The sequence below is a fragment of the Diadema antillarum genome, unplaced genomic scaffold (assembly GCF_040938485.1).
Source record: "Diadema antillarum isolate AM-2024a unplaced genomic scaffold, OU_Dant_1.0 seq00000225_RagTag, whole genome shotgun sequence".
Classification (NCBI taxonomy): domain Eukaryota; kingdom Metazoa; phylum Echinodermata; class Echinoidea; order Diadematoida; family Diadematidae; genus Diadema; species Diadema antillarum.
Window position 1 is genome coordinate 380,787 of NW_027271277.1, and position 24,040 is coordinate 404,826.

At 38.2% G+C, this 24,040-nt stretch overlaps 2 protein-coding genes across 2 annotated transcripts; one reads left to right on the forward strand and one right to left on the reverse strand.

Annotated features, from left to right (window-relative positions):
- Positions 1–313: 313 nt before the first annotated feature.
- Positions 314–10,121, reverse strand: LOC139729200 (pancreatic lipase-related protein 2-like). The gene is made up of 5 exons (XM_071640129.1): positions 10,118–10,121; positions 6,490–6,767; positions 3,320–3,551; positions 2,339–2,478; positions 314–607 (listed from the first exon to the last, which is right to left on the reverse strand). Exons 1-5 carry the CDS (start codon positions 10,119–10,121, stop codon positions 314–316), a joined length of 948 nt encoding a protein of 315 aa, XP_071496230.1.
- Positions 10,122–14,531: 4,410 nt separating this feature from the next.
- On the forward strand, positions 14,532–23,024 carry LOC139729201 (cytochrome P450 1A5-like). Its single transcript, XM_071640130.1, has 9 exons — positions 14,532–14,694; positions 15,560–15,733; positions 16,758–16,851; positions 17,358–17,516; positions 18,319–18,527; positions 19,808–19,933; positions 20,691–20,930; positions 21,692–21,790; positions 22,771–23,024. Exons 1-9 carry the CDS (start codon positions 14,532–14,534, stop codon positions 23,022–23,024), a joined length of 1,518 nt encoding a protein of 505 aa, XP_071496231.1.
- Positions 23,025–24,040: the final 1,016 nt, after the last annotated feature.

Consider the following 24,040-nt stretch of genomic DNA (forward strand, 5'->3'; position numbering starts at 1 on the left):
TATAACTATTGTTCACATTTTGTATATTTAACAATACTTATCATCGATTATACTGGTTCAAATTTTTACATTGGTTGTTTCTATCCCTAACTCAAATTTTAGAACTATTTTGAAACACTAATGCTGGGCTTTTGTTTCATCTGCAAATGATATATTATGCCCTTATCGTCTGATTGGTCAATTTGACGTTGTCTAACATTTTGCATCGGAGGGATCTCTATACTACTCTGCATGCATTACTTTTCTTTTCAGTTTCACTCTGTCGGTGTAATGGAATGCGTAGATTATTTTCAATCGATCATTAATATTCTCCTTATCCCTGGCAATAGGGTTCATCTCCGTTCGTGGTGAGATAGAAGGCGCCCTCACCCTTGGATTTGTCGGCCCTGTAGCCCATTTGTGGGCAGTCGGAGCTCGTGCAAGCCACAGCCAAACCGTCGTCGATGTCTTCCCAAGTCGCGGCTCTCTCTTTGGCCGTGAATGAGCACGTGTTCGAAATGCTCTCGATGTAATATTCCACAGCTCGACTGTGATCACATGTTGCCGAAAAGACCGAGCAACCCGGCATGTCCTTTCCTCCATTGGGGTAGAAATCCTGATGGCCGAGCTAAAATGGCAGATAAACGGCACAACCACAAAGGTGAGTATGATCAAAATGATACAAATACCCCTATACTTTTCTCTTCTTGTCTTCATTTTCCCCTTTTAACAAATCTACCCATTATTGAGTTGAATTGAATTTGAATTAACATTCTCTTTAAAAATAAAAATAAAAAAGAATCAGCAACATTTCTGAAGAAAAAAGAAATATAAAATCAAAACGAGACATGTTTGTTGACGGGCAATGCAAGTAGTTCCCAAACAGAGTTGATTTCTTATATAGTTAACAGTTTATTGTAGAATAGAAAATCTGGACATTTATAATATATATATACATATATGAGCTCCCTCGTGGACACTGTATGAGCTCCCTTGAGGAGACATTGTGGTTACTTAATATTTCTGTTTAATATCGATAAGATTTATTTGTTTTACATTAGTATTGTCTGGGGCAAATTATTTGTTTTACATTAGTATTGTCTGGGGCAAATTATTTGTTGGGGTATGGGGCCCCAATTATTTCTTTCTTTCTCTTTCTTCTTTAAACCAAGAACAACAACGTTGGTGTTTTTTTTTTCATCTCAGGTTGAACGTGTTAGAACACCGAGGGCGCTGTAACCAAAACGATAAGCAGCTAGATATTTCCACGACACACTGCTGATAAGAACCTAAGCCACACTCGAGAAATATGACTCGGATGCGTGTATTAAGAGTGTTACGTTTGCAACCTATAATGGTCAACATCGAGAAAAACAATAGAAGTCTACAATATTATTGACCACCAAGACATTCCCACAAATTTGAACGAATCAGTACGCGGGGTAGTCATCATAAAGTTTGCAACTGCATTATTTTATACAGCATTAATGGCAATGTAAAAGGCAAATCTATATGGCAGGTACTGCTAAAACATAAAGATGTCATTTCAAGCGAAAATACCTATACAGATTTGTAGAAAATGCATTTAATGATAAATGCAGTTTTCAGAGTGCACAAAAAGGGACTCTCCAAAATTTATGGTCTTGCTTGAAACCATATGATTTCGGAGAGGGCTGACGCGAGAATGATCATATACTTTCTCCCGCTACACTTTCAAAAAAAAAAAAAGATCATCATCATCATCATCATCACGAAACTGGCTAGAATTTTGCTCGGTAAAACCCCCGCAAACATAATACCGCGAGGACAACGTATAACGCCAATGACTCCATGGCATAATGTACTGCGGCTGGCTCGTCATCCAAGGGATACATTGATTTGGACACCAGGGACGAAGGCTTTTGATTTTCTCTTGTTTACAAAAAGATGCGGATCAATTTGGCTATCGTGTCGATTGAGTGGTTACCAGCATCACATGCTCTTTATTTAGGCAAATATTTCTTACTTTTTTACGCAGCAATGAATAGTAAGGCACATAACTGTGCATGGCTGTTGTTAAGCTCAAGTGTTAGAGCAAGATGATATCACAGGTGGAATACCGGTATGAGATGGTCAGGGTATTGTTTTGTTTGGCTTTTTTGGGAAGGGTTTTGAATAACAGGGAGCACCAAAAAAAATAAAAAAAACAATAATAAGAGAAAAATGTATGACAATATCTTATGACGCATATTTTCTTGAAGTCTATTGATTTGGCTATGTACAGACCAAAATTCATCAATAGCGGTCAGTACACTTGGATGGAAGGGACATATTAAATGCTGGAGTGTCTGAGGCCTAGATTAAGACCAAACAGGCCTACCTCGTCCATGAGTCCAAAGCCACCAAGTGCGATGAGGTCACCGTCTGTGTGAAGCACATCGACGAAGAGGGCGTCTGTCGGATCCAGTCGACACTCCGGTTCCAAATCACCACCGAACTCTGGACCGGCTGGATCCATACCTATAGATCACGGCAGATTGAAAAAAAAAAGATTTAGAGAGGGAAAAGCTTTAAAAAATGTTAAGACACAATCACTATTGTGACAAATTACGTTGAAAATTCCGAAAAAGATTGAATAACGTGAAAAGTATAAATCAATACTTGCCATGCCACGCTAAAAAAAAAAGATAATAGAAATAAGCTTGGATTGACAGTCCTTTCTTTGTCCTTTTCATGCTAATATGCGAGACAGAATTACAGACAAAATGGTTCATGCTATCCGTTTTTGCATTAGACTGATTCAAATAAGACATATTGGGACTGCCATGCCATTTTATAGGACAGACCGTGACTGTTATGTCTGTTAAGGCCACCCACACTACACGATCAGACTGGTCGTAAAGTCTTAAGCCAAGCTGGGTCTTAAGACCAGTCGTACGACCGGACACCGCACACTATACGACCCGACTGTAAAGCGCGCGCAGTGCGCACTGCGTGCGCTTGCATTTTACTGCATTGTGAATGGCTGAAAGCCTACGACCAGTCGTAGAAATTCAACATGTCAAATCTCTACGACTGGCGCTAAGACCCAGTCGTACGACTAGAAAATGGCAAGACTGTGACGTCACACTTCTAGTCTTAAGGTCTTAAGACCGGTGAATCGGGGCAAAATCGTGTAGTGTGCGGCGGGCTTTACTGCGTGAAAACATCCTCCTGTGAGAGTATAAACATGTATGCGGCATTTAAGGGATTGGAGGAAAAGTGCAACTGAAAATTCAAGTACTCTTCGCACAAAAAGCAAACCAATCAAAGAAAGAAAGAAACGCAATCGAATAAACAAAAAGACAACCAAAAATCTCACCGGAAATTCGACCAATCACGCCGCCACACGCCTCCCCGGCGTAGCCCCCCGTGTGGGCTCCGAGGCTGTGGCCAATGATGTGCATAGAGCTGAGGGCTGCTTGTTTCACCGTGTGGAATGCCTGTATGAGCGCGGCCACTTCTCGCCCAACGACTCGAGTGTTCGCCCTGCTTTGAGGATATCCGCGGGATGCACCTGGGTTCCAGTCAACCATCACCACATTTACGTCGTACTGGTCGTTATTACAGTGAAGCAGGACAGGACAATAGACCATAATGGGAATTAAAGAGCCAAAGACAAACATAGAGATGGATGAATCATGTGCAAACATAATTATTAAAATCAGTTTGGATGTTGTTATTGTCTATTGCTCTTAAAGTTATAAGGCTCTGGAAGAACACCGTCTTGTATGAGCGACATGGTGTTTGGAAATCAGTTCAAACAGCGGAGGGCTCAAACAGAACTCTACATACATTGGCAGCCAAGTTTGGGATATCACGAAGCTATTAAATCTATGGCCTATATGATAGAGGGGGGTTATCGACGAGTTGTGACCTCATTATGGCTCGATCCTCGTTACTTTGCCTGACAAACTCCAGAAAGATATTAACGTGTTTTGTTCGGGTGCACTGTGCTTAAAGGCAGCCGATCGCCATCCCTAATGGTACGTAAACTCCGAACGACCGAAGTTTGTGTAATGCTACCACTGAGACAAGTTTTAGTGTATGTGTGTGCGTGTGTACGCATCATACACAAACATTGTCACCGCGAGCTGCGGTGATTGGAGGAGAGAGGCCAGAAGACGCTGCGGCGTGCGTGTGTGTGTGTGTGTGTGTGTGTGCGTGTGTGTGTACGCATCATACACAAATATTGTCACCGCGAGCTGCGGTGATTGGAGGAGAGAGGCCAGAAGACGTGTGGCTCTTTTGGCCTCTCTTTATGCGCATGCGCACTGAGAGTGTGCGTCCATTCGGAAGCTCTCGGGACAGCCATTTTGGGTTAGGAGATAAGCACAGGGAGCTCTCTTGTAGCCTACCGTATTTTCGCTGACCCATTGAGCCAGCGCTATTCTCATTCGGGGGTCACTACATTTGATACAGAATGGGGGAGGCAGCGTGTTGCGTTCGTCTCCGTGCCGCACAAACCACTCGCCACGACCGAGTGTCTTTAACAAGTAATGATTATAGGGCTAGTTTGTAGCATATCAGCTTTAATATAGTGTTATTTCATAGGAATATAATATGTATTATATACACTCATCAAAAAAAAGTAAACACTTTTTTGAGGTAATATTTTTCATAGAAGTTATACCATATTAATGGTAATTTCTATTACGCTAATGGGTTAATTACAAAGAAAACTTTACGCATGAGTGAGCACATTCGTTTTTGTCCTCCAAGGCACAAAATAAAAAATTGCAAAAATTGACATGTTCTCTTTCATTTGCAAATGCCCTTCAAGATAACATTGACAACAAAAGACCAGTTTAACACACTGAGAGATATGAATGATATAGGGAAAATAAGTTTTTGTTCTCTTTATCTCTTTATGACCTCTAAGAAAAACAAAGTGGACAATAAAGGGGAAAAATAAGAATTTTCTGTCAAGTCAAACTTCAAATGACATATTAAAGGTATAACAAACATAAAGATGATTAAATGAGCAGAATTTCTTTGTTTATTTCTTTAAATCTGGTGATTTAAAATCCATGTGACAATTCAAAAAACCAAACATAATTAACAATTTCCTAATTTGAAAAAAAGCTCAAATTTTAACCATTCTTATGAATTATTACTTCTTCTCTTATTTCATTTGTAGATGCGTGACATAAGGTGCTTTATTTTCCTCCATTATTTTAGCCTTCATTGGTCTTCTGGGCTTTAAAGATATCGTAGAGATCCAAGGGTTTTTTTGCAACTTAATTCATGTTTCTTTTTGTGTGAAATGTTTTGTTTGTTCTTATTGCTCTATGGAAGAGCACATACGCATGAATGACAACTTGTTCAATTTTGTAATTTTTTACTTTTGTGCCCTGGAAGAGAAAAACAATGTGTTCACTCATGCGTAAAGTTTCCCTTTTTGTTGACATACCAGGTTGATAGCCAGTTAAATTACCTTCAATATGGTATATAATACATTAGCTTTCAGCCAAATATTCTATGAGAAATCTAAACTTGAAAAAGCGTTTACTTTCTTTTTCTGCTAAGTGTATATATACATAATATATATAGATTATCATATATATATGATATACTGTATACAGGGTGGCCCAAAAAGAACGGAACGCCTAAGATTTTTAATTTTAGCAATATTGTTCCTATAGAAAAGTCATTATTTTGTATACTATTGGAAAGGCCATTCTTTTTCCAAAAGAATGACACCAAGTTCTTTAATTTTGGTTAATGCATCATGGTTTTAGGACCATTTTTGTCAACCCTTGCAATTTTCAAAATGTGATCATTTTGCACTCTCAAAGATACCGAAATCAGCGAGAATTCGGCTTGGCATAGAACCAGTAACGTTCACAATGTGTGGAATGTGACTGTCATTGTCCGTTACCATTGTGAATGAGACGACCTGACGACAATAACACTGTCCGCCCCACATTCCGCACATTGCGAACTCTACTGGTTCTAACGGTAAGCCGAATTCTCACTGGTTTCTGTATCTCTGAGAGTGCAAAATGATTACATTTTGAAAATTGCAAGGGTTGACAAAAATGGGCCTAAAATCGTAACGCATTAACTGAAAGTAAAGAGGTTGGTGTCATTCTATTGGAAAAAGAATGACCTTTCTAATAGTATGCAACATGATGACATATTTGCAATGATATTGCTGAAATTAAAGATCTTAGGCGTTCCGTTCTTTTTGGGCCACCCTGTATATCGCAAAATACCATGTTTAGGTGAGGAAATTAACTCTCTTCAACAATTTTTAAGAACATTCCAATGAGATGTACTGGAATTTTTCAATGCACGGTCTATTTTGGCCTACTGTGGGTGAAGTCTCAACGAACAAAATACAATAATAAAGTACAAAGAACTATAAAGTGCGAAATAATCTTAAATATATTTGAAGGACATTCTGCAAACTATCTGACCGTACTGACAAAATTACAACTACACAACAACAACAAAACAAACTTCATTATTGATAATTTTTTTTCCTACGTTTTGAAGAAGCGTGTTCTTCATCTCGATCCACGATGTTCCCCCCATGCTGTCCGTGTAACCATGGATCAAAAACTTTGTGTCTCTGTATGCCTGGAAATGTGACGCCGTGATGGTTGCTGCGTTCTCGTGGTCAATGGCGTCACCAATGTCTTCATTGTTTCGGGTGTACAACTCGAACGAGGTGCCGACATTATCGGGCGAGTCGGGTGTTTGCCAATGACATGCACGGGAAGTTTCGAAACACCAATCATCGTAACATACTGAACCTAATGAAGCTGGGTAAAGGGGAAACAAAAGATAGACAAACAAACAAAGGCAATAAGTCTAAGTAATCTAAAATGAAACTGATTAATCTCCATGAAATTCAGTCCAAAGACCAAAAGGCCCTAATATGCTGTGTTTACCCCCAGATCCCGGCGGCCATGGCAGTCACGTTTCCGGCCACCGTGAACAAAACGGAGGGCGTGAGACAGCGTTGGGGGACGGTATTGACAAACGTAACAGGCCGTCATTGCCGTGGAAGCCCTGTCAGATTTTTAAACTGTCCCCCCCCAAAAAAAAATCTACGGCAGTCCCGGTACTTATGAGATTAAAGTTTTTAAGAAAACGGGGTGAACGAAAGAAAAAGAGGAAAGTAATAATTAAATCTAAAAAAAAGTGACAGCATTTAATATGAAATATAATAGCATGAAATGAAATGAAATGAAATGAAATATGCCGTAACAGAACTTGGAGGCTCGCCGTACTGGGACTGGACAGGAAATATTGAGCGTTGTTGAGTAGCCTAGCCTGACAAGACGCTTTAAGAATAGCGTCTGATAGCTGCATATTCACCGGAGCCAGGTCTGGAAAGAACGAGACTAGAATACGGAGGAGGAAAAAAGAAACCAAACAAACAGGAGAATATCTCATCTACCAACGGCACTCTACGTTCTAGACAAGCGTTGTTAGCCTTGGGACATTACATCTAAAAGACATAAATAACTTTTTGACGTGTAACTTCTTCTTGAATGGAAGTCATTTCAGAAAAAAACAAACTGATGAGTTATATTATGATCCAATAAAATTATGCACTTTTGTACCGCTATGAGGAGAGAATTGAATGCTACTTTCTGGTATCGTATTATGATAATAAATAGCGATATCATTAGGGGGCGGAGTCATTGGGTGTTATCGACACTAAGATTTGTCATGAATGAAATTCTAATTTTGGTTATAGTTAGCTGAATACCATTACAACTAGCCAAAATCCACTGCCGAAATCCACTATCGGAATCATTACATAGAACTACTTATTTCTTCCATTTGTTGACATATTCCGACAGTCTGACAGATAAAACAAAAATTATTATGTCGTGTCCATAGAGAGACCATGGAGATATTATATCTCCATGGGGGGACCAGATTAGGGCACGGTTTAAAACTACTCTCTAAAAAAAATCGAGTAAAAATATTCACTCTTAAAGGAGTGAATTAAAAAAAAGAGTGAATTTATAGTGAAATTGGAGTGAATTTTGAGTGAAAATGTTCATTTTCACTCGTTTTAGAGTGACGTCAAGGATCACTCCAAAATCTTCGAGTGATCCCTGAGGTCACTCCAAAATGAGTGAAAATGAACATTTTCACTCAAAATTCACTCCAATTTCACTCTGAATTCACTCTTTTTTGTATTCACTCTTTTAAGAGTGAATATTTTCACTCGATTCTTTTTTGGAGAGTAAAAAACAAACAAACAAACTAACTAACAAATAAAACCAAAACAAACAAACACACACACAAACAAACAAACAAAACAAAACAAAAATGCCAAACTCAACGGGGCACAAACCTGGACCAGGCAAGTTCAGCCGAGCAGCGCAGACTCCGCGGGTCTCCGCAACTGTATATATATACATATATATATATATATATATATATATATATATATATATATACCTATATATAAATACCGTTGTAAAATCACTCCCGCCCTCCAAGACTGAGAAAATAATTTAGTGATAAAAATGGTCTCATGAGAAAGGCATGAATTTGTAAATTTCTTTAAATCTTTGTCACTCGGGCGGTGAGTTGGCTCAGTCGGTAGCGCGTCTGCCTCACGATCACGCGGCCCGGGTTCGAACCCGAGTCTGGACTGAGCAATGTTGTGTGTAAACATACCGTCCCCTCTAGCAAGAGGCAAAACACTCTGTCCCTCGGATAGGACATAAAATGGAGGTCCCGTGTATGAGAGAGTCACAACTCATGCACGTAAAAGATCCCGCTTCATTCATTCATCGCAAAGAGCAGGGTGTCTAACCCGGTGAAGTGGTCCCACCCCACATCCAACTGGACCCCATGGAAGACCAGCTTAGTGTAGCTGAATATGGGCTATCCAGCCATCTTCACAGATGGAAAATGAACAACAACAACTCGTGCGGTAGTAAAAAGATTGGTGTTCAGTTTACACTGTTCGTTAAAGTATCGAAATCAGTCTCTAAAGTCTAATTTTCCTACTCGTCAAACTAACCGTGCCTCCTCAACTTACAACTACTAGTTGGGAGCTAGTAACTTTTAACTACTTGGAAGAAAAAAAAAACAGGAAAAAGGTCTTCCAGAATCGCAGAACTTACACGTTGCAATGCAACTCAAGATTGCGATGACAAGTCCAGGAGATTTCATGATGACCGTAACCAAGGGTTAGCAGCAGCTGTATTGAATCTCAGGATATCTTCTGAGCCAAGGCTGGAGTGGATCTTCTTTTTATACCCTTCACAATCTCTGTAGCGCCTTTTCTGGCCGCAGCTAGTGACGTCAGCCAGTGTAAATTCTGTTCACAGTTTATTCTTTTCACTGAAAACCCACGCGGTGGACAGGAGGCGATTATGAGATAAGTGTAGTTATAATTACTCATTAATTTCCAAGATATCTATATAAGCTGCTGTTTTACGTATAATTACCACGTAATGACTGAACTCGAATGCGCTAAGTTATGAGGCCATTAGTGGTAATTGTGTATTGCTATCACACACACCACCTGTGAAATGTTGGAACATTTGAATGTTTTCACACGTTGTGTTCCCGTTTTTTGTTCTGTTTTTATTTTTCAAGACGCGACGGATGTGGGTCTTAGCTTTGACCCTACTAGTTTACGCCCTTCTTTAATTTCAGCTTTAGTTTCAACTTTTGGTACAGTTCAAAATATCGAATCTTGACCTTCCATTCTACAATGATGTGCACATTGGAAGCAAATTTGAATGGTATGATTACAAATTCTTCCTATGAGTATTTATCTATATAAAATAACCAGTTGAAATTATTGATGGACACATCAAGTAGTCTGCTCCCCTCCCTATCCTTTAACCACAAGTATTGTATAAATATAGGGAATAGAACTATAATACGAGAGATGTAGGCCCTACACTGGACACTGTCGAATGTGAATGTAATGTCAGTTGAAAACTGTGCATGCCTCGGGAAAAGCAAACGAAAATCGAGGGACTGCTGCTGCGCAGTGGGTTTTCGTGAGTGTGTTTCTCCTAACTGAGAGATAACTAGTTAAAGATAGATGTTAACACGCATTTCAAATGAAATCCTTATATGATGCAAAATTTAATTCTAATACAAATTACGCCCAAACATGAATTACCCATGTTACCAACTTAACAGTATGATTGCATCGGTTTGCTTTTTGTTTTTCGTATGCGTGCCATCGTGAAAAAATATGATTGGCTGATTTTCTTCCTTTATTTGAATAACCAAATGCTACAACAAATGGCTCTAAACGTATTGCCATCATTTTTCAAGACGGAGTTATTAATAACTACAACGTTTTGCTGAGACGAAGATTAATTGATTCAATAATTACCGTCTCATTAACTTAATAGCTGCACTAATGTTGCAGGTAAGAGGTATAATTGATGAAGCCGCATGTGTTTTATGTCCTGCATTCACACACCTGTTGAACTAATTGTAGCTGTGATGTCATTGGCACTCTGGCGTGTTGAATAGAATAATTTGAAAAGATGAAAAATGGGTTTGTGATTATCATTCTGTGCCCATGTACATGTGTGGGTAGTATACTTAAAGTCACAAAAGGATGCTAAGAATTTAAAAGAAAATAATCAAATCATTTTCATCCCATATAACTCATGACATGCAAAGAGGCAACAACTAACCTCAAATACACAGCTTTAAAATGTTGTACTATTGAACATTCGTGCTGAGCGTATGAACTTTGGAAATCTGAAAGAAAAAGAGACACCACATTAGGGAATAAAAGATTCCAGCAAACTTAATGAGACATTGTTGTAGATGTGAACTTTTACTTAACGTGCTCATGAGCTATGGAATAGCCAATTGGCGATCAACAAATCGATTCATTGTTCTTTCAGTCCATGCGACCACTCCTCCATACACCAATAGGTCAATTAACTGATTTACTGATTCTTCAAAAGCAGGGTCGTAACTTTGAGTCAAGACTGATCGCTAGGTGAAGTAAACAATCACTCAAATCATTGGGTAACAGGTCAAATGATATCATGTCCCGTGTTTTGACGTTCATTCGTGATGTAGTACAAAGGAACATTGCTTCGGACATGACATTGTTTGATTTCCTTTACATACAATACAGTATCAGAGCTGACTCAGTGCAAAGTTGGAATTATCTAGCTTTTTTTTTCCATACCCCTCCCCTCCCCTTTCTCTCCCTCTCCTACCCCTCGCTTTCTCTCTGCATCAAATCGCATGAGGGCGTGCTCCAAAGAATTCTTAATTTGTCTCAGATGTCCTCGGACGGACGAAGGTTTGATCCGTGCCGCAACACATTTCGATGCACTCAGTGACTTGCACTGTAGTTGCAACGAAAAAACAAACAAACAAAGAAACAACCGTCAAAAAGTCCAGAATCTAGACTGATATGTTCGTCCAACATTCAAAACAAAAGTAACATTAGGAGACCGAGCATTCGTGCCTCTGCAACTCCTGAACTGTGGAATGACCTCTCATTATAGAAGTCTGGAAACCCCCAACTGACATACTCAGTATTTGTTTGTTTGTTTGTTTGATTTATTTTTCTTCCAACACAATTTCATACATAAATCAAGATTATTTTCAGTAATGTCACATGGAATATCAGTAAGCAGATTACAAGTACATGATTCAAAGAAGGAAAATCGATGTGTAAATTAATTTCATTAACAAAATATAAATCGTATTACCAATTTTCCAAATAATTATCTGAGAAATTATGCGGAAGAAGGACTGCAACTATAAGCAAAAGCTTGAGCACGTGGCAGCCCAGGGACCTATCTACATAATACACACACACACAAATTATATTGTTTGCGGAATGGAGAAATACTACAAAATATAAAACACTGTAAATACATTATATTTTTTATGTTCCTAGTGCATAGATACGAATAAGAGTAACGTGAAATATGATGATGATGATGATGATGATGATGATGATGATGATGATGATGATGTATGATGATGTTGACAAGGTAATGAGGAAAAATGTGATAATGAAGATGAAAGTGATGGTGGTGATGCTGAAGATAATGGGAATGAAATGAAAAGATAGACACAGAAACATTGCGTATGTTTATTGTAATTTTAAATCCAATTTACAGGAAAAGAAATGTGATCAAACAAAACAAAATATATATTCAAATGCTATATTCATAGATTGTAATCTGACAGTAATGTAGTTTTCAATCTAGCCTTGAAAGCATATAAAGTTTTATATGATTTAACATAATCTGGGAGTGTATTCCAAAGATTTGGTCCATTATGTCTTATAGATTTTTGTGCAATTAATAGTCTGGGATTTACTAAATGAAAATTTTGCGAATAACGAGTGGGATATGAATGAACGGTATAATTATGTTTAAAGAAATCGTGAAAAATGTTTGGAAGTAAGTTGTTCAAATACTTAATTTCAATTTTATGATCTCTTAATTCATTCAAATTCATTTTGGAGCATTCATATTACCGTTAAACTCATTCTAATAAACACCATTTTTCAACTGAAATCCATAAGTCAAGCACCATTTCACTATTCGTTCATTCAATTTAGAATGATATAGCCACGTGATCACGTATATGCTGCGCTCGTTCATTCAAATTCATTTTTGGGCATGCGATTTCACATGTTCTGCAGTCAATTTAGCAGACATTTTTTTCTTTCATCATAGTTATTGTTTGTAAGCATCATAACGTTTCATATTTTCCTATTTACTTTAAAGATTTTTTTTTTTAAATGTGCTTGTTGAGTCTCCCAGTCCGAAGATAATGTATGTGGCCACAACTTATCTGGCCGTTGAGCGCTTTATTCCGAGTGCGTCGACCGGCTCTAGGAAGGTTATGATCTTTAAATTCTTCTATAATTTTTTTCTGTTGTCTTGAGATATACGTCTGTATCTAACTTGTGCGGTCATGACTGTAAGAAGATGGAGTGAATCTGTAGTACTGGTACATGTAGGCCTCTAATGACACGCGTGAAAGAAAAGGGTGTAACTCGAATTATACAGGGTCAAAAGTATGATACTTTTACTGCTTAACAGTATGTGGATGAAACAAAAAGTCGCATAGAAATACGCGTTTAAGTGTTTTCACCTTTTCAAAAAAGATATAACATGACGTAAATTTGAATGAATATATTTGGAATTTGACTGCCCATTCGCGAAATTGAATATCTCTCAAGTTTCCTTTTTCGGCGAGTGATGTCGATTTTGAATGAACGTAGAACACCAGCTCAATTTGAATACCCTGTTTACGAATTCGAAAACCACTTGTGCAAATTTCATTGATTGAAATGCTAAAAGTTGCAATTTTGAAAGACAGACTGTGCGATAACGAGGTTTGTTTGTTTTTTCTAAATTGAATGAACATTCTATGAAATGGACTGACATGAAATTGACCGGGAAAACCTATATTATTGCAAGGTGATGAAGTTACAGCTGTAGATGATTCCTCTGAGTTGAACGTGAATTTCTGAGCTCTCTGCAGATCAATGAAGTACACATGTGAGAATGAAAACAGAGATCCAGTCACACCATTCCAAGCAATATTTAGTTTCACTAAAGCAATGGAGAGTAGAATCAGACAAACGGATTGGTCGACTTTTCATTAAGTAATCAATGAATTCATTCATTCATACATTTTTTATTTTCATTTCAAAACAATACATGGGTATACAAACGTCAAAATGATGCTATATTCTTGTAACATAATGTTACATAATCAGTAGAAATACATCTTGTTTCATTAAGGACTTGAAGGAAATGAAAATTGAGGGGCTGCTAAAAAGAGAAATTGTGTATGCGTGCAGTCCCCTAACTTATTTACGTTACATTACTGCATTGTCTAAGTCGAACATTTTTCTGCTCAAGTTCTTTAGTTTTTCAACTTATTGGTCATAACCGTAAATAAAATCATTTGAGAAGAGTTAGCCATTCCCTAACCCGAGCAAACTCGCAAACACAGACGCACACACACACACACACACACACACCAACTCACACACACACACACACACACACACACACAACACCCACACACACACACACACACACACCCTCTTGTACTGTTTCCCCATTTAAGTTTCTATCCCCCAAATCCAGCCATCGCCATGTTTCTTTCAATCCTATATCGCACAGGAAAGATCTAATGGTCCGACTATAGTTATAGAGAACCAATTACCCCTAAAAAATTCAATGCATTTAATGAGTTAAGTTTGAATATTTTCTCAATTCATTTAATAATCCATGTTTACTTGCTTTTAATTGCTGTTATCATCAAGATGCCCCTTTGGATCACATACTTATTGTACTTATGAACCCGAACTACTAAGTACGTTTTGCAACCTTCGAACTATGAACAAACGACTATTATCGCATACGTGACTGATTTCGTGAAACGCATAAGGCGAGTGTAGTATAGAGACAAATTATAGTCTTTGTGTCGAGTATATTTGCTAGGCGAAAACTCTTGCACAGCGCAAACCAACCATATCTTTATCCTTATTGTTTTCATTGGAGTGTGAAGTCGGACTCACAATGTCCGAAACTTTCATTGGTATCGTACTCAGACAACTCGACTGGCCAACGGTGACCGTCGGGTTAGTCGCGGTCATTATCACCCTCCTACTTCTCGATATCAGACGCGGCAAAGGCTTCCCGCCTGGACCCACGCCACTTCCTATTGTGGGAAATGTGTTTGGTAAGTTACTTGAATGAATTGAGTTCGCCGTACGTGGCATTTCGTTGGATTTGTGGCATATATCAGCATATATGGGATGTGTAAAGTCTATCACTTAGGTGATCTGCGTGAAATCGCGTAATATCACCTATTGTTTCTCTACGAATTCTTTCTTTCTGTACAAATCTGGTGTATCGATTATCTCAAAAAGTTCATATAAACATATTATGTTTCCCCAAATGGATTGGCTATCCCTATGATCGGTCAACACTCGTCGCGATAGATTTTCGCCGCACATAATCTCTATCATGAACATTGGTAACTCTGGACAGCTGTTGGATGTCAATAGTATATTGACACGGTCGTCCTGACAGGGTCAAACTGACCCGAGAACATACAACGTTCATACGTAAACTTGAGTATTTAGTTTTGTCAACCGGGCCTAAACTATCATTTTCAGAGATTGATTCTCTAATGTAATCAGATTTACTGATATTTTGCCGCAAAGACCTAGAAACAAGTTATTAGATTCATATTCCAAGTTTTATCAACCATGTCCAGGGGCGGATCCAGGAATTCCGTAAAGGGGGGGGGGGGGGGCGCAACTAATATTTCTTGTGCCACTTCGGGGTTTCGTTTCATTTTTTTCTTTTTATTTCTTTTACTTTTAACTATAAATAAAGGGGGGGGCGTGCGCCCCTTGCGCCCACTCTGGATCCGCCACTACATGTCAATAAAGTGATTGTTGCTATATACAGGTTGAAAGTTCTCCGATTTTTATTTTTTTTTTCTGTTTGTCGGGTTTGATAATAATGGTGTGCAGACAATTACAACAATTTCTATAGTAAACATGTTAATCCAGTTTTTGTCTGTTTGTTTTTTCTAGGATTCAACGACCGCCCAGAAATTGTATTCCGCAGATGGGGCCGCCAGTATGGCAAAGTGTGTAGCTTCAAGCTCGGTTCTCGCTGGGCCGTGGTCATTCATGGATACGACGTCATACGAGAAGCCCTCGTTTCCCAAGCAATCGACTTTGCCGATCGCCCGGATTTTTACTCCAGTGCGTATCACAACTGATCACAATGATTAATGTTTGACAGAGTTATCACACAGGCTTAAGAGTAACATAAAACAAATTTACAAATAGTTATATAGCATTCATAATATTTCTCAATTTCGTTTCTGGGAAAGAGACATACCTTGTATCAATAATTCATCTTTATGTACATTCAATGTTACGAATTATGATTACTGTCTGTTGTGAGTGGTTCTGATTATATTTCATTACTTTTTGTATAGAGATCATCGTCTTATACATGACAACTGCATGCGCTCATGTTTTTTTCGAAAGGCTGTCACTGAATAATGGTCAATTTACTTTTATTCTCCATCATATCAGTGACATTTAATGTTGTTTTCTTTGTTTTTGCGCAGACATTTCATCACATTCTGATGCTTTTGGCACCATTAAGCATTGATTGTGATTATTGATTAGATAATGATAAAAGAAACAATGAAGTCAATAAGAAAAATGATAATCACAATTGTAATTTCTGCTATGATCATAAATGCTATCATTATTAGCATTATGAAATATTCGTTATATTGAAAATTTTCATTCTTATTCTCATCATCAAATGGCACTTTACTGCTACTATACTGTTGTTACTATACTACCACTTCATAATTACATTTCTATAATATCATTGATTGCATTGTTAAATCATGATTATTAATTATGATCATGAAACATTGATATTGATCAGCAATGACTATATGTGTTTATACTTTGGGGGTAGTTAATCGAGCCTTCCATGTTTTCACCACATGCATATTGTGAAATATAGAGGAAGAAAGGAAAAATATGCATTTCAAACATGAATTCTTGGTTTTATTGCTATTCAGGCATTTTGTGCATAATAATGTAAAATGAATTGTTAAAGCATGGAGCTACTGCATGTGTTGTAGCTCCATGGTGAAAGGTAACACGGGAGTGCCGTCTGCACGTAAACGCGACGCTTCAAAACGTCTAACTGTATGATGATATTAATACCTATGTTATCTTATTTGATACTTCATAATAGTGGAGTTACTAACAGACGGATATAGGGACATCGTGTTCAGTCCATACTCGGAGAGCTGGAAGTTACATCGGAAATTGGGTCTCACCGCTCTCAGGTAAAACTCATAACATATTTTGTTTTTCAGTACAAGGTCGATCCCTTGTGATTTTTTGTTTTGTTTTGTTTTTGTTTTGTTTTGTTTTTTTCACGAGAGCGAATTGTTTCCGGGGATGGATTGAACCGTATGTTCAAAATAACCACATGCCAAATTAGAGACAACATAAATATTATACGTAAAAAAATACCGCTGTATAATATCTTGATTGTCACTTAGCTAAGGGTTCATTACATTGTGTTTATACAGTTATAAGCAGTCAATTCACTTTGTTGTATCTTAGTCTGTCGCATCCATCACAGTCAAGCCTGCTCTCATCCCCACTTGTCTGTAACGACCACCTGCCTATTTCAACCATGCAGTCCTTATATCTACATAGTATTTATATATCAGAAATCCTTCACCAAGAAAAAGAGTTACTTAGAGGATTATTGCTATTGATGTAGTCATCGATATCGTATCGAAGTTCGATGGAAACGGATTTCCCGCTCTAATCTCTTGGTCAGGCATTTTGCTACAGGCAGCAACCTGGAGAGGCTCGTATCGCCATCTTTTGTCAAGATGGAAGAATACCTTGAAGGAAAAGGCGGGAAACCCATGGACCCGACTTTATTGATCACTCTGACGTTGTACAACATCTTCAGCATGATGTGCTACGGTGTCAAGTAAGTCTTTTCCTCCATGTGCGCCTTTCTCCTCCTCATCATCATCATCTCCTTCATCCGCATCCTTCTTCTCCTGTTCCTCCATCACGTTCCCTTCTTGTCACTTTCCTTCCTTCTTTTCTTCCTTTGTTTAATCAGTATTTCAACATTGATGGTGGTTAATGCAAATTGCTCATAGGTTTTCTGCATAATTATAAGAATATACAGTGTAGCGCGAAACTTGGGCGGGATACAATCATCAACATCGATGAGGGGTCACGCTATTGGTAGATTGCTCCAAACATTTTGTTCTTCTTCTTCTCCTTCATGTCACTGTCATTGATGTTTAACCAAAGAGATGCGCTGGGGAAAATCTCTTTGTGTTGAACGTTGTATCCTGATGGCGTTGTATATGAACAATGCAAAAATTAATTCCAACACTCGGACAAATACAGTGTACCATCAATCATGGAGTACTCCTTGATTACACCATGCTCGTATACCTTGAATTATGTTCGTCAATACGTCGTTCTTCGGAGGTTTGTGATAGATTTAGGTATAGACAATCAACAGACCTATGCATTGAAGGTCCATATGGTATGAGTCTTTATCTTTCGTATTTTTTTTTGTAATGTGTGTGTGTGTGTGTGTGTGTGTGTGTGGGTGTATGAGTAGGCATAGGATGGAATCTTTCAGGCAGTTGCTTTTGTGTGTGCGTTTTGATTTCCTTTCTATGGATTTATTGATGTACTTCTGTAATACGAGACTAACAAATCTCTCCTTTTCAACTTCCTATTAAACTGTTCGCGTTCAATTCCGACAGTTACAACCTCGACGACCCAGGTCTTCTGGCCTACAAGAAGACGTGGGACGAGGCTACGGATGAAATTGGTATGGGGCTTGTAGCAGACTTCTTTCCCTTGGCCAAGGCCTTCCCAACCACAGGGCCTCGTGTGATCCGCAAGTTCTCCGACAAGCTGAATGACGTCATCCTGCCGCACTTCGACCGCCGGAAGAAATCCTTCGACCCAGGCGAGTATTTCCGGCGTGCGCTGGTGTTACAATGCCCATAACTGTACTCTTCTATGAATAATGATTTATGTTGGAAGGTTTGAATCATATTATGTACTGTGAATGTTGTCATCACATGATGTTTAACCCGGTGAAGTGGTCCCACCTCGACAAATCCAACTGGACCCCATTGAAGACCAGCTTAACGTAGCTGAATATGGGCTATCCAGCCATCTTCTCAGATGGAAAATGAACAAACAAACGAACAAACATGACACTGCGTTTATTATTGTTGAATTCATTTCGTCTATAACCAGTGGGTGCTCAACCTCTGCAGAAAACAACAAAGAACCGTGCGCGCTGATGAGTTTGAAACCGCCAAGTATAGTATCAACTCTCCTTTCAACACCTATATAGGCTTGAAACATATAATGGTGTCACAGCACTCGATCTCGACATTTTCTGGGGCAAAGTATAAGTACATTGTATGGGAAATATAGTTGCATATCGTAAGATTATACCTTGTCCTATAGCTTAGTTTGCTTCTGTCAAACAATGACAGGTTGTATGTATTTTATGACATTCTCTAGTTGATTAGCTATCCTCGATGGAATTCAGAAGCTCATAACATTTTATCAAAGTCAATTTACATTAGTCCGATGTGACCACAATAAAGCAGACGTAATAGAGGGAAACACAGCAGGCGATTATACAAAAGCTTATTGCACTGTACTGACTGCAATTCGTGATTATAGGAAGGTTTGTTATTCCAAAGGTTCGTTAATCAGAGAAAGGGAAATGTTTGTAATTCCAAAGGTTCGCAATTCCGAAGATTCTATGTATTCAACGCATCTTACAACCTTTAACCTTTTATTTTCGGATTTAACGAACCTATGGAATATCATAACAAACCTTATTTTCGTTCTCTGACTTACGAACCTTTTTCGTTTTTGATGAACAAACCTTCGGATTATAGCGAACCTTATTTCGTTTTCTGACGAACGAACTTTCCGAATAACGAACCTTTTTCAATTTTGGAGGAACAAACCTTTGGAGTAACGACCCGCATTTTATTTTCGGATCAACGAATTCTCGGAATAACGAAACTAATTTCATTATCGGACAAACGAATTCGAAATAACACCACACATGTTCGGATTAACGAACCTTATTTCTGATCACGAACATCCAGGTATTATAGGGAATTTTCTAGTTTTGGAATAACAAGCCTTCCTCCATTTTCGGATTAATGAACCTCTGGAAAAATGGTCATCATCCTATATACTTAAAACTTCTCTCAGAAAAGATAAACGATGTCATCGACTTGATGCTGGAGGCTCAAAAGAAAGCCATGGACAACGAAAGCGACAAACTCGACAGCCTCACCGACGTCCACCTCGTTCAAACGATCAGGAATATTTTCGGAGGTGATGAATGTACAATTTCAGTTTGAGTTGGAACATTGTAAGAATTAGATTTTAGCAAACGCTTGAGAGATGCTTCACTGAGTTATCAAGACTTCGTCACATTTCATGGCGCTGATATTGCCGTTTCCTGTTATAACGACGTAATTAGAAGCTGTGAATCGAGTAATACTCAACACTAAGACAAGAATTCTATAACTTGCGGGGTAATGTTATACTGTATTTTCGTCCTGTTATAACGACGTAATTAGAAGCTGTGAATCGATTAATACTGGAAACTAAGACAAGAATTCTAAAACTTGCGGGGTATAGTGTTATATTTTCTGCGTCAGAAATTTGAAGTGATTTTAATGAAAATGAAAGAGGGAAGGAGAAAAAAAAAGAGAGAAAGACAGAGAAAGAGGCAAAGACAAAGAAAATTAAAGACAGGAGATAAAAAGTGAACAGCTACCGAAACGGTGTCTCTCTGTGAATCTTGAATAAATTATGATTGCTAATTAAATTGTAATCACCTGATGCGCAAAAGACTCAAGAACTGTATGTTGTCAGATAATACTGACACGTTGTACCATCAAAATCATATCGAAGTCTATTTCTGATTTTAAGAACGATTTATGTTATAGGCACAAAACGAGCGAATCTAAGACAGCATGTTTACAAATTCGTGTATACAATTTCAAAAGACGAATTAATGTTACTATTTTCTGCATAGAGGCAATTTGAGAAACTAAGAAAATTGGGGAATCTTTTCTCCTTACAGCGGGCATCATGACATCACGTGACACGTTGCTATGGGCACTAGCCATCTTTGCGGAATATCCCGACGTCCAAGCGAAGATTCAAACGGAAATCGACCAGGTGATCGGCCGCGACCGTCTCCCGACTCTTAATGACCGAAACCACCTGCCGTACACCGAGGCGTCGATACTCGAGTTGTTCCGCTACACGTCCGTCGCGCCACTTGGCCTACCGCACGCTACGACCAGAACCACAACATTCCGTACGTGCCTTAAAGCATTCAAGGGTTTAACCCGCTGTATGCTATACATTAATTTCCAGGGGCATTTGTGTGACTTGTGTATGTGCACCCGGATGTGCACATTAGACTTACTGGCTCAGAAAGGCTTAACACTTGCTGGTATATTTCTCTCGATCCAAAGTCACCATATTTCCTCTTTTCAGTTCAAAGGGTCCTTGCGCCACAAATTTCAAGTCTTTTTTCCTGTTACAATGTACATGACGAGTATTTGAAAATCAAAATGTACATTCATCCAGATTCATCCAAGCTTTTGAGTCTGCGTTAGAAACGCGGAATTATATGGGAAAGTATAAGTTATAGGGTACATTATCATTGTTGTGTTCCCACCACTACTGATTTGATGTTGAAGATAGAGGAACTATCTTTTTTCCCACACATTCTGAGTCATTACGAAAGATGTTTTTTGTTTCTATTCTTCATTTAGACCCAGTAGCTAGTTTGCATGGTTTTTATTATCATTCTGTTGCGCAATAATTGTAACCAAGATTGTTGTACAGGTCCTTATATAAATTGTGTCATGGAACCTCAAATCCCTTTGTGAACACACCTTTGTAGCACTGTGGCCATACAAAATCATCTTTCATTGAATAACTTCCTTGAGTCATTTAGTCGATAAAGTGGTTTCTGATCCTAGAAGGAAAACTTTAACACAAATTACAGTATAAACCATGGAGAATTTGACAGCTAAAACATTTTCATTTTTTAATTGTGTCTGGGTATAGGTGGTTATACGATCCCTAAAGGAACGATGGTAGTCTACAATATCTGGGACATGCACTACGACCCAAAACAATGGAAGGATCCGGAGACATTCCGACCAGGCAAGTTTACAGGCATTCACAACTTTTAATGCTAACTGTACTGAATCATAGCTCTCATGTGATGTCGTTTCTTTCTCCATCAAAGTTCAACTCCTTCTCTTCCTTCTTTCCTCCATTTTGATTCCTCGTCGCTATCCTCCATCTGTTCCTCTTTCAACAGTCCCATCTTATTCTACCTTCTCGTTTCTTGTTCTTTCTATCTTTCTCTCTCCTTCCAATGCTTTTTTTCACACTGCTAAATTCATACTTCTTCTTTTTCAAGCGGCATGTAATATTACACTCTAAAAATGAAATGGTATATCAACATTTTAAATGTTCTTTCCTCCAATCTTTTGTTTAAAAATCTAACACTGAGATTGTTATATGTCATACACTCAAAATGTTGAACTACCATTTCAGAAATGGTAAATCCAGCATTATTTTCGTTAGTAAAATTAATGTTTACAAAAATGTTAGAGTGACATTTAAAATGTTGATTTACTATTTCATTTTTTAGAGTGTACGTGAATCAGAAAAAAAAAATGTAATACAATTCTTTGTATTGTACTTGCAACTGCATCTTATTCTTTGATGACTCTCCGGCGATATTTAAAACGATTCTCGCAACGATGACTGTAAAGCATAGTCAAACGCAATTTGTGTATAGCTTTCAAACATTCATTACTGTCATTACAACAATGGTAAAGCTTCAAGACCAAGCTAGCTACTCAGAAATAGAAACGTCATTTTCAATTCTTTCTGTTTCTTCCAATACCTCAAGAAAGAGGTGTTTGATTTCCTATGCATTTCTCAAAAAGAAAATACACTGTACTCATACATGTACATCCGTCGCAAACTGAGTACAAACAAAGTCGTCACTTCGAGCTTGCAGAGACAAAACTTCTTCAGAATTACACACAAGTCTTTGCAAAGGGCGTTGTGCAGTTCTCTTTCATCTTTTATGTCATCAACTTAAATCTTTCATGCCGTGCTGATCTCAGAAAACTTCTTGGACGCTGACGGCAAGGTGACCTACAACCCGACCCACTTCATGCCGTTTGGAGCGGGAAAGAGGAACTGCCTCGGAGAAGTTGTTGGGAGGAGTATCATCTTCATGATCCTCACATGGCTTCTACAGAAGTACGCCCTCAAGAAGGACCCAGCGCAGGGGGATGAGACCCTTCTGAGGATGAAAACGGGAGTGCAGGGACGTTTTCCCAAACCATATGAGATTGTGATCGTCAGACGAGATTGAACGAGATTAAATTCATCAACACCCCCAATAAAGTACATTGTAGTTAAAGGAGACCTCCGGATGATTTTCAAATTTTTACATTTGAACAACTATAAATTAGTTATACTGAGGTAAGAGGACAGAGTTTCAGAATTTGTGATAATTGGGATGAAGAAGAAGAATATTTTCAAAATTTAAAACATGTTGCAATGAGCAAGTATGATGACATGGCAGAGTCACCATAAGAATGCACGAGTTGGGGCTCAAGGAAGCAGAACAAAAGAAGAAGGCATGCATAGATTATACCACAGGTGAACTCACAAGCAAGCGGTATTGTAATGAAATTACACTGCTATATTTCTGAAATATGTGAACCTCCTATATGTTATTCCTTGTTCAGTGTAAATTGTTTAAGATTTTTCAAAGTATTGTTTCTCTGCTCAAGAACAACAATGAATTCCACAAACCAATACATGGAGTTGTCGATTTATGTACATGATGTGAAATTATGAAAATCGTCTGGAATGTCCCTTTAATAATGAAATCAGTTTCATTTGTTGTTCAGTGCACTCCTGTTATGACGAACATGATTACATTATGAATCTAAACTCTCGTTACGACGACGTAAAAATTAAGGTCCAAAATATATTTTCTATATAGAGTAATTATCTTTAAATACTTCATTATTTATCAGCTACAAATGTATATACAAAAAGATTCAATAAAAGAGAGAAAAATGCCCATCCCAAGGACTTCGTAATACAACTTGTAACAGGAGTCACCTATAATCATTGTCATTTCGAACAATATTACCTATAACTATTGTACCTACTATCAGAAAAAGTGATTGTACAAAATGTGTACTTATTCCTATGGTGAATGTTCACACAGTAGTTGTGAAGATATGACAAGAAAGCAGCTAAATCCTATGAAGTGAACTAAACAACATGCAGCAAGATGGGACAACAGTCACCGTCATACTGTATTTATGATCACTGATTAGCAGGGGCGGATCCAGGAATTCTGTAAAGGGGGGG